Source organism: Quercus suber, unplaced genomic scaffold, assembly GCF_002906115.3.
Source record: "Quercus suber isolate HL8 unplaced genomic scaffold, Cork oak 2.0 scaffold_579, whole genome shotgun sequence".
In the NCBI taxonomy this organism is placed as follows: domain Eukaryota; kingdom Viridiplantae; phylum Streptophyta; class Magnoliopsida; order Fagales; family Fagaceae; genus Quercus; species Quercus suber.
Window position 1 is genome coordinate 194,593 of NW_027070024.1, and position 12,044 is coordinate 206,636.

At 34.5% G+C, this 12,044-nt stretch overlaps 1 protein-coding gene across 2 annotated transcripts; it reads right to left on the reverse strand.

The window, feature by feature from the left end:
- Positions 1–465: 465 nt before the first annotated feature.
- Positions 466–8,812, reverse strand: LOC112020913 (aladin). 2 transcript variants are annotated; one of them, XM_065764717.1, is made up of 14 exons: positions 8,568–8,812; positions 8,434–8,489; positions 8,149–8,298; positions 7,310–7,424; positions 7,057–7,153; positions 6,742–6,925; positions 6,334–6,388; positions 5,151–5,238; positions 4,983–5,058; positions 2,724–2,823; positions 1,673–1,724; positions 1,154–1,291; positions 893–980; positions 466–630 (listed from the first exon to the last, which is right to left on the reverse strand). In XM_065764717.1, the coding sequence occupies exons 1-14, from the start codon at positions 8,623–8,625 to the stop codon at positions 568–570; spliced, it is 1,320 nt and encodes a 439-aa protein (XP_065620789.1). In that variant the 5' UTR covers positions 8,626–8,812; the 3' UTR covers positions 466–567. The 2 variants fall into 2 exon arrangements, with proteins under 2 accessions (XP_065620789.1, XP_065620788.1); XM_065764716.1 differs by having other exon boundaries at positions 7,057–7,156; positions 8,568–8,809.
- Between the last annotated feature and the right edge of the window lie 3,232 nt (positions 8,813–12,044).

Consider the following 12,044-nt stretch of genomic DNA (forward strand, 5'->3'; position numbering starts at 1 on the left):
ATAAAATAGAATAAAATAAAAGTTTTTTTTTTTTAATTATTATTATAAAAGGATTAGGAATTTTATCATTTAGTATATCATAGGAGAATTTACAAATATAACAAATAAAATTCTTTCTTTTATTCAATTCTATATTTAAAATTCAAATTTATGCTGGATAAAAAGTGATACTATATAATTATATATGTTAAACATATCCATGTCAAAAATGGTTAAGCCACCTTGACACAAGTAATGAACTAGGTCATTTTGAGCTGATCGCGAATTGAACAAATCAACATGAAATTGACTCATAGAGAGCCACTAAATAAACATCAAAATTCATTTTTCCTCAAAAAAAAAAAAAAATAATAATTCATTTGTGTCATGTTTGTAATTGTAGGTAGCGTCAAACATAATACAAGTAACTAACCAGAAAGGCAACAAAGAAAGCTGGTAGAGACCATGCCAATTCTTTCTAGAAATCATTTTTTTTTTTTTTTTTTGGTGTGTGTGTTAAGTATACAAACACCTCTTGGATTGCAAAATCAATTTGCAGTACTGACAAAAATTCAAACAGAACCTAAACTAGGGAAGAACATGAGAACGAAATATAAGGGGGTAGGTACAGCAAAATCCACTGCTCCAACACTGCACAAGGGAACGTGAGCCCAGTCAGAGCATCATAGATATTTGAGCAAATTCAAAACTTTAACGAAGCATTTTCAAAATTTTGTTAAAATTATTTTCAATAATATATATTTACGAGTGTATTGGTACAGTCAATGCACCTGTGCTTCAGCACATGCAAGTTCAATTCATCATAAAACTTGATTTCACAGATGTTCATTGATGAAATAAATAAACATACACAAGGCAGAACACAAAAGGAGAATGCCATACAAGGACTTACCACAGAAAGTAATGGTCCCTGCTTAAACTTGTCATGAAATGAAAATGCCATTGGCTTTGGATTTTCTCCAGGTCCTCTAATGAACCCACTGATTTCATATCATGGCAAATCATAGATTAGTATGTCTAAAATAATATTCTAACCAATAACACTTCTGAGAGCAAAGAACATTTATAGGTATAAGAAACAATATTCACCATGTAACCAATAGAAAAGTAAAAACCACTAGCAACTGAACTAAAACAACAAAAATAAACTCACATTAGTGACGCAGAAAGTAGGGGAGCCCTTCTAGCATCATATATGGCGATCAGACCCCTGTATAGTTCATCCCCACCTTTATAAGATACAGCCAATCGCTCTCCTGAAGCATCCCAAGCTATCTTCTCAATGCCCTGACTGAAGAATTAACACAACATATAGAATCATTAGTTGACAACATTACTGTGCACAACACATAATGACATACCTATACAACAAAATTCAAGGCATAATTTGGGACCACCATTCTATAACCATGACACAACCCAAAATACCTTGAAAAGGATTGGAAAAAAAAAAAGAGAGGGAAGGGGGTGGGGGGCAGCTTGCTCCCATTTAAAAACCAAAAAACCCATAGCATGTCAAAAAAGATGCTATTCATAGTAAGCTCTTTCAAGAATTAATTTGGGTTAAATGAAAAGATTTCCAAAATATTAAAAAGAAAAAGAATATATACATAATAGCACATTTTGAAAGTCAAAAGTTTGAGCTAAGCACAAAAGGTAAATTCATCACTACCTGCCAGTCAAAGACATTATCTCAGGCAAATCAACCGGCAATAGGTGCGCGTCTGAGAAAAAAAAAGGTATTAATCACAGCATGCCTAATAACAATTAAGACCTGGATCTATTATTTAAAGCAATAACATATGTATACATATATGTAGTATGAATGTATATATGCACACATACAAACACCACAGTTAAGTATCTTAATGAAAAAAGCCCAAGGACCCAAATAAACATGTTAAACTGATATCTATCCATGCTAAAGATATTGTCCAAAGGGCAAAAGACTACCTGATGATTTTGCATTTAAAGGCTCATCTTTGCAAGCACATGATATTAAAGATCCAAATAAAATTATGAAATTGATGGAACATCACAAACCAATAAAATGTCTGTTAAAGAAGAAATACATAATAAATTTGTAAAAGGTTGTAGTTTGTAAGCTGGACCAATTGAGAGAACTAAAACGTTTAACTCTGAATCAATGTGTGTATGGCTGTTTACTAAGCATGGTAAATGGAAAAGATTTTAGTAAATAAAAAAAACGTTGTTCAGCCTGAAATTGCAGAGAGAGAGACTGACATTACATTTGCAGTTAGGGCTGCTGGTAAAAGTTTGTTATGAATCAAGGTACTTGAAGGATTACCTGGGAAGGTAAGAGTGGGAACGTTGTTTTCTTTGCTACTTTATTAAGATGAAGAATAAATTGGCAACCAAATTGGAGTTCTGCATTGTTCAAATTTGGGTTGACAACCCAGCATCTATATTTAAAAAAAGAAAAAAATAAGAGTACAAGATGATACTTTTTTCTTGCCTTTGTTTTTTGGCATTAACCTCATGAGGTTTCTAGTATGTTAAAATGAGGCTCTTGTGTGAATCTAATATGTAACCTATGATTCAAAAGAAAAATTTACAATTTCTGGAATATCATTTAATGGACAAGATCACACATTTGAAAATCTTAGAGAGGGTTGAAATAAAATATAGATATCAAAATTTCAATTTTTCTTTCTTAAAATTAAATGATTCAAAATAAGAAGTAGAAAAATAAGGTTGCAAACCTAATGATGGAGGCTTTGATGCAAAGTGTACAGATCCCAATGTTGACGACCCTGAGAAAGCAATTAGTATCATACGGCCATCAGGATCCCATGCTGCACCCTGATTTTAGAAGAATAAGAATAAATTAGTGAACTTTCTACCACTGTATGTTGACCAGCATCAAATACAATCCAAATAAGAAAAAGGTACTGAACTAATTGACAATCAGTGCATCGATAACTATGACTTCCAACTCATCTTCAGCAATACAGGGGTAAATACTCTCAAGTATGTTGGCCCTATGTATTATTGTCTCTCTTCTTCTTTGGCACAATTATTTTATTCACAGCCCTTAACAAACATAATATTTTCACTTTTCTTCGCTCTTTTCCAAACCCAAATCAGAACCCTTCTCTGTACCCTTTGAAACCTTGTGACCTAAAATATAACAATCTTTCAGTCTAAACATTTCTAACAGTACAACCTTTACCACTGCCAGAAAATTGCAGTAAGTTGTTTTCTTGGTTTCAGTTTCTTTCATCCATAAAATGTGAATATATATATATATATTTTATTTATTTATTCATTTATTTATAAGTTACACAAGCACTTAGGTTGTCTTGAACCCAAGATCTCATCCTCCATCCCGTTATGGGAGGAAGAAGTGCGAGTTGAGCTAAAGCTAATTGGCCATCAAAAGTGAATCTTTTCAACCCATTATTCAATCTACTAATCCTTAACCTTTCTACTAAATTTCCTCCAAACCCTAAGCCCACAATAATCATTTGTAAATAGATCCCCTAAATCTGTCCTAAACATCAAACTATATTATTCCTCAAGTATGTTTCTTATTCTTCCCCAGAATTGCAGATCTATAATATTCATAAAATTTCTCCACCAGTACATGCTCCAGAAGATGTCAAAAGGATTCCCAATTTCAAATGTAGGAAGGATTACCAACAGGGAAAAACTTTACCAACAGGGAAAAACTTTCTTCATAGTTCAGAGCATAGCTTTTTTTTTTTATCATAGTTAAATATCCAAAAGTGGATTAGGATTGAACAAAATTTGTAATCTACAGATTCTATGTTAACTTGAAAAAATTATTTAGGCCAAGGAAATGATGTTTGATCAAAGTACAGGTTGCAGGATTTTCTGGGCAACAAATAACAGAACTTCAAGGATTGTTTTGATAGGTTCTTTGGTGGCTAGTGGCTAATGGCTAAGTAAATTTAGTGGGGTCTTAGGGTTTTGATAGGTGTAAGAGAGGTGGTACAATCTGTGGTTGAAAGAGAAAAGAAAATGGAGAAATTACTCCTTGTTCCGGACAGCATGAACAGTGATGTGAACAGGCATCAAGATGAAGATGATGAGTGAAGGCAAACCTTAATACTCAACATTCCATTAATTAAATCTGAATCTTCTCGTACATGAGCATACATATAGAGACTCGGTTCATTGTCCTACTAGCATCGAACTCTTATATTGACTAGTAAACTAAAAGCCTAATAAAACCCATTATAGGACTCTTAATTCTACTAGAAATTCTATACCATTCTAGACCAAAAACAATTTAGAAAACCACCATAAAAACATAATTACATGCAGGGATAATTCAAATTTTGCTATATCCGCCCCTGCACTCAAAAGCTACTATAACTATTAAACTAATGACCCAAATTAAAAAATACTCTCACCATATACCCTTAGTAACTCAACCTTCAAAATTATGTAAGACCCATCCTAATCCAATGTTGCACATAGCCCTAATAACACACACACACACACACACAAAGATTTACTAAATAAAAACTTATGCCACTGACAGCTAGTTAACCTTTCTTCCCTGCCCACATCAACTTGTGATGTGTATTCAGTTTCCATTCAATTAACAATATTGCAGGCAAATAGATACACACACATGTATTTAAATATTTATACATGCATACACATATATGTATGTATGTATGTATGTAAAGAAAAAAGAAAGTGCCAATTTTTTGGTAATCCAACAAATATCTAAAACATCTCATGGGAATATAAGCTTAAAAATGACCATTTTGATACACTTATTAATGTTGGTAACTGACCAAAAAACAAAAGTCTAAATAGATGAAATCAGAGCAAGTCAGACAAAAACATGAATTAAATCCAAGAATGTTGATTTGGCAAGATCCATTGCAGATTTGCAATTTGGAATTTGATAATGTGACCATTAAAAGCCTATATGATTACAGTGATTTGTATCATTGAATGAATAAAGTAAATGTCATTTTTACCGTGACAAATCCACTAGTTGAAGACCATGGTTCAGATGTCCATGTATTTGTTTCCCAAAGATAAAATGTCCCGTCACTACAAAGAAGCAGGTTAATCAGCTTACTTCATGTTCAATCAAGAATAAGATCAGTCAGATCAAGGAGCAATATTTAAGTTAATGACCATACAATTTTGCAGCAAAAAAGTAATCACCAGTAGGTGACCACTTCATCATTGAAATACCCCCTAATCCTCGTCGAATGGGTGTCCCCACACCTGGAAATTGCATCCAGAAATTAATTTATGAATACAGAAAAAGAAATTAACTATTGTAGTCTAAGGAAATACAACAGTCACATAAAACAAAGTATAAGTTCCACAGAAGGGTGACTTTTTTTTTTTTTAGGGCGGGGGGGTGTTCTCAAAAGTTTTAATTTTAATTTATGATTTCAAATATATCATGTCAGCTCAACCATCCATTCCTATGTCATTGTCAAGAAAGTAATTGGAACTAGAACTTCTTTCTTCACTTGATATGTATATATATATATATATATAACAGTTCTTACATCATATGAAACAACAAAACCAGAAATTAAAGGAGTCCCAAGGGTTTCCTTCAAATGGTTAAGCTTGGGCCATTTTCGTTAAATAATACATTTTCAAAAATTATTTTCTAAAATAGCAATGTTGTAAATTTATTTTGCAAAATAGACCTTTTGTGAAAGAGAATAGTTTCTGCATGCGAATCCAAGCGTACTCATCTTTAAGAAAGACCAGTCTCACTGTTTTAAAGGAAACTTGTCTCAAGGAAAGACAAGTTCTACATCACATTAGCCATGTCAACATAAAAGAAGTAGAACTCACCTCTCCAAAAGATGAGTTCAAAGAAAAAGGCTATTTTGCAAATTAAGTTTAAAACAATGTTACTTTACCAAATAATTTAAAATATATAATCATTTATATTGAAAAAAAAAAGGCCATTAAGCTTGTAATTTGATTTTTTTCTTTGCATGCCTAAAAAACTCATTTCTGTACATCCTTCATATTTTCATGGTTTTAGGGATTACATGGTAAATTACTTCATTTCTGCTGTGTTTTAACACATGCTAGGTTGCCAAAATTTTAGACAAGGTAAATCAAACATGCAAAGCCATAACAACAACAAAAATGATAGTGAAATTGATGATAATGGAGATTAGGAATTTCATATAGCAAACATAACAGGGGGAAAATAGCGATAACAATGACTTCTAATTACTTCTAAAGTCATTAAGCTAGCAATTCTACAGAATTTTGTAAGCAGAAAGATTGCCAAAGGAAGCTAATAATAAGTTCACAGAAATATGAGGGACAATACTGTTATCATACCTTGAGCAACATCCCATACGGTAAATGATGAGCTCTCATAAGAGGCGGATGCCAAATATGTGCAAATAAGTCAAGGAATTTCTATATTACACTGCTTAACAAAACCTCAGGGAAAATAATGTCAGAAAGCCTACTTTTGCTGCATAAAAATACTACCAAAATATAAGATAAGGCTCAATCGTCCAAAATAACAGGTCTTTGTAGAATATGTTATATCAAAAGACTATCACAAGTCTAAAGGGTGTTTGAAAAGAGTTTGATTATAAGGGCTTCAATATGACAAAGAGATCACTTGCCACAAAAAAGATAAGTTGCATGAACAAGCAATAGTGGCGGTAAAAATTATAATATCTACAGGTTCATATAATAAACAGAACTAAAATCAATTAAGTACTGGAGTTGATTAGGATATCTTCCATCTGGACTCCATGACAGTGCACTAATTTGTTCATCATTAGGACTTCGAAGAAAATCCACCAGAATATATCGGACTCCAGAGCCCCTAGAGTTGGTTCCCAAGAAGGAAACAGCACCAGGTCTCACAGATGCAGCATTGCCTGGGAAAGAAGCAGCCCAAATGCAAATTCCGCCCCTGAAAAGTGAAATTCCATCTATTATTGAGAAATTACATGGACCTTGATAACTATAGCATATCTACCAAACAAAAAGCTAAAATATAGACATAAATTCAAATAACTAGAATGTAACATTTATGATACTTGCTTGCATGCTACAGAAAGCACCCTCCCGCTGTTTGGCCTCCACTCAAGTACTTTAACATCTCTTTGTGACTCGTTGGTCAAAATGCAGGGATCCTTTCCTTCTGTCCAAAATATAAATTGCATTAGGCAGTCATTTGCAAAAGCTAAAAGGAGTGTTTTCTAAACAAACAGAGATGCTAATGAACTTACAAAGGAAGTAACTCATACTGCAGAAAAAAATGATAACTTATTGACCGCATGCATAAGTTACAGACCTGAATCCTCATAGTCATGAACCATGACTTGACTTGGCCCAGATATAAATGCAATAATATGCTTATGTTGGTGCCAGCTTACTCCATGAAGATCAACCTCCGGTAACAAGTTTACCTGTAAATGTTGTAATTTGACAACACAAATTTAAGATATCCATAAGCACCTGCTTGAATACATGCTTCTCAAGTGTAATTTCTATCATGAATTCTATCAAAATTAAGTTAAGAATTTTAACATTCAGTTACATGACCCGAACAGTAAAAAATAAGATTCTGCGACATACTAGGACAGGAAGAGCAAGCCTTGTGATGTACAGACAACCAATGTACATGGCATTCTAAACTTGCAATTCACAGAATGTTTACATAGAGCAAAGCAGACCCACCACCAAATTGTTATCACTTTCCAATTCACTTGATTATTTCAAAAGAGGATGGGCCTTGGTGTGGTGGCAAGCGCCTTCCACCAAAAGCGATAGGTTGTGGGTTTTGAGTCTAGATAGAGATCAACCTATTCAAAAAAAAAAAAATAAAAAGAGTTGAAAGGTTGCCTACCTATCACCTCTCCTAGACCCCCCGCAAATGGGAACTTTGCGCACTGGGCTTATTTTTATTATTTCAAAACATCAAAATTCTCTCTGTTACACATGTACCTAATGGATTCTGAACCCATGCCACGAACAAAGTGCTATTTAAGCCAGAGCTCATTGGCCCTTTGTTTCAAGTAAAGAACATGTACAACATATCTAAATAACAAGCGAAATCATATGCTTGAACCGAAAATTTATCTACAAACTAGAGTTAATAAAGTGTATTGAGGAGGAGAGAGTGATACATACATCATTAGGATGAAAAATGCGTGCGAGGGAGTGATTAAGAATCCCCTGAAATGTAGATATTAAACCCTTTCCTTGCTGTTCTGTGTCCTGCTCAGAACTCGGCGGCACCACCTGATTTGACTGAAATGGAACCGGGCTGAACACCATTCCCTATAACAAATGAAGAATCCAAAAAGGTTTTTTTTTAAGTCCAAAATGTTTAGGGAGCAATAGTGTATTTAAGCGAAAGGGTTTTAAGTATAGACACAGACACAGACACAGACACAATACTGTAAGAAGACTTACAAGAAGTTTGGCATAGGTGTCTTTGGCTCGATCGTCTGAGAGGCTCTCTGCGGTAACTGCAGAAATCTGTGTGTCAATAATATATGAGAAAAACAACAAACCCAAAAATCATGATATGGAGAGGGAGAGAGTACTGAGGTCTCGATTGATTTCGCAGATGGTGACAGAACCAGGATGAGGAAACGAAGGCATGATGAGTGATGAGAAAACGAAGGATGAGAGAAATTATCCTTCGCTTTTTTCTCACTGCCGTGCTGAGTTGTGAGCGAGCGAGTGAGTACTCAATTTTGGGGTAGTAGTTAATAATAAGTTTTTCAATAAATTGAAATGAAATGGGGGAAACTTTTTAAAATAATTATACTACCAGACTACTCTAGAGTCTAGACAGCCGAGAGAGTTGAAACAGCCAAACAGGTTCGTCGTTCATTTGTGAAGGCGTGGGTTGGGTTTCTTCAGTGAAACGGCGTCGTCCTTGGGCGTTCTTCAGCGGGATTTTTTTATAAAATAACTATAAAATTCAAACAATATTATTAGTTAAGTAACGTTTTAAACATATTTCTTTTCTAACAATTCGACTTCAGAGCGGTCATTTTTTGGGTTACAAAATCGATTGGATTGGACTCAATTTTCCTATTTTAAATAGTTGATGAGTGGGTAATACAGATTAGAAAATGACTCCAGTAGAGTCGTTTTACAAGCCTAGAAAACGACTCCAGTGGAGTTTTTTTTTAGCACAGAAAACGACTCCACTGGAGTCGTTTTTTTAAGCACGGAAAACGACTCTAGTGGAGTCGTTTTCTAACCCAGAACACACGCGTCCCTCATTGCGCCCTATAAGAAAAACTGAAGTTCAAAAACTTAAAAACAAGTTCAAAACACACCGCTGTCACGCCTCTCACTTAGTCTCTCTCACACTCTCAGTCGATCACTCCCACTCTTAGTCACCTCTCCGTTGTCGTCGCCGTCTTTGTCACTCTCAATCCCGTTCAAAAAGAAAAAACTAAGTTTCAAAACACTCTCAGTCGCTCTCACTCTCAATCCCGTCTTTGTCGCTCTCACACTCTCACTCTCAGTCTCTCGCTCAGTCATCTCGCTCCGTCGCCGTCGGTGTTGCTCAGTCCCTCTCGCTCCGTCTTCGTCGTCGTCGCTGCCTCTCGCTCCCGTCGCTCCGTCTCCGCCTCGCTCCGACGCAAGTCTCCGCCTCGCTCCGTCGCTCTGATTACCTCACAAAAAGTAAGGACTCTCTTTTTTCTGGGGTTATTGGTAATGCATGCATTGATTGTTCCTTGTTGTTTCCTTCAATAACACCAGACCAGTTTGGATATGTTAAACCCTTGAAAAATCATTTGGATAAAACTATTAGGATTTATGAGTTTTGGCTAATTTCATGACAAATTTATTTGTATTTGTTTGTTTTATAATTGTAATGTAATTTGTGAATATAACGGTTGAAGGTTGAAGTTTTCATACTGACATTTGCACAATGGTGTATTTAACTAGACTTCACGGTTAATAAAGTGTCCTGCATGTCCCACACTCATTGAAGAATCTGATTTACAGATTGTAGTAGTAGCAGCAATACCTATAAAAAAAATTGTAATAATACTATAGTTACCATTTTGATTCCAAAAAATCTAAGTGATTAGTTTCCTATATCATTCAAAATACTTTCGATATTTAGTTTTCATATGGTTACTAAAGAAATTTACCTTTATTATTATATTATTATTTAATTTATGCATACTATATGTTCTATAGTTCCATTGTTCCAAGCAGTGATAAGACCCAGAGACTTAAGTCATAGTGGGACATATTCCATTTTAAAGAGTGTTGAATTTTTGAATTTTTGACACAAGTAATGAAAAAGCAATCAAATTACGTTGCACTTTTCAGAAGTTAGAAAATTGATATGTAAATCCAAATGCACCAAAGGGCCCACAAATTCACTTTGCACAAGTTAGAAAATTGATATGAATCGAAATGGACCTAAAATAATAGGCCACAAATGAAGGGTCCCATCCCATCATTTGTGCGGTAGAAATTTAAAGCATCAAAAAACCGACTAAGCTCAAACAAACAAACTCAAAGTCGTAGCAAGTAGTCAACACAATGCAATACAATAAAGACGGTCCATTTCCTATAAATTAGCATCCCATTATTAGCATTTCGTATTACATAACAAAATCATAAACAAGTTTTTATTTTTATAAAAGCATGATGATGATGAATTGTAATGTAATTTTTAGTTGGTTTTTTTTTTATTAATGTTACTTATTATGCTTTTTGTGAATTTTTGTGGGTTTGGAAATATGGGTTATAATTGACTTTGATTTATTGTGTTTTAAGGGCGGTCATGATTTTTAGTTCCAATGTAAATGTTGTGTTTTTACGGTTTGGTTTATGAATACTCGATGAGTAGCGGGTTTGGGTTAGCTCAACTGGTAGAGTCTTTTGACGTGTTTGAATCGCGCCTAGACTAAAAAGAATCTAATTTGGCGTCTTTGTCAATGGTAAAGAACAATCAATCGGAGAACCCAACATTAGCGTCCGCATCATCTTCATCACATTTAGCCATATCATCAACATCAGGAATTGGAGAAATTTCATGATCATCAACACCCCTGTCAAAGTCACCATTATCAATCCTCTCTTCGTACTCATCTCTATCGTCAGGATCTTCCCCAAAACAGTCTTCATCTTCATCTTCAACTACTGGAACTATAGAGGATTCACCTCGATGTGTATAAAATTGATTTTCATATCTATTTCCAAGTTCGCTCTCAATTGTTGCTGGTGTCTCTTGAAAAGGGGGTGTATAGCCTCCCAATGTGGTGCATTGATCATCTAGGACTGCAAATTGTAGAGATGTAGTTGTTTGTACAATTTCTTCCTCTACGCCGACTTCCGCACGCAGCTCCAAAGTGACGTACAACTCAAAATCTACTATTGGTTCCCATTTCTGCATCTTACTAAACATGAATTTCACATGTTTGTCCTCTGTTATCTCCATATTTCTATAATTAATGCATTGATTGAGGACTTCATATGGAGAACGTATGTCATGCAAAGCAGGGTTCACTTGCAACTATTCCATAATTTTTACTTTCAGCTCATTCAGGGTCTTTAGTTTATGGCGTATCATCATATAGTAGCACTGCATACCCGGACCTTGAAATGAGGATCCGTCATAAGGGTTGGTATTGGTAAGGGGTCCATCGTAGTATATATTTATAAGGATCATTGTCAACCTATAAATCATCAAGTGCAATTGTGTTAGTTACAAATTCATAACGCTCAATCAACATTAATCACAAAACTTTGCATATGAAATGCCAACAATACTAACCTCAACCAAATTTGCATATACTCACCTTTAGTAATCTTACAAAAATAGTCATTACCAAATTCATATTCTTTAAAAATTTCAAATCATTCTAGGGGCATGACTTTCAAAACCCATTCAAATAAGTTATGATGAACAAAAATATTATATACCAACCAGTTATCCATTGAAATCTTTGTTACAAATATTATCTTAGGTATCAACTCATAATCCATTTCATATCCATGATAAAGACCTAAAAGTACTAAATATACCTAACAATTGATCA

Excerpts from the sequence above, each read along its gene's own strand:
- LOC112020913 (XM_065764716.1), bottom strand. The coding sequence starts at position 8,625 with ATGCCTTCGTTTCCTCATCCTGGTTCTGTCACCATCTGCGAAATCAAT. Across the intron at positions 8,299-8,433 it reads ACACCTATGCCAAACTTCTT|GGAATGGTGTTCAGCCCGGT; the intron begins GTAAGTCTTCTT and ends CATTTGTTATAG. Across the intron at positions 7,425-8,148 it reads GCATTTTTCATCCTAATGAT|GTAAACTTGTTACCGGAGGT; the intron begins GTATGTATCACT and ends CAACATTTACAG.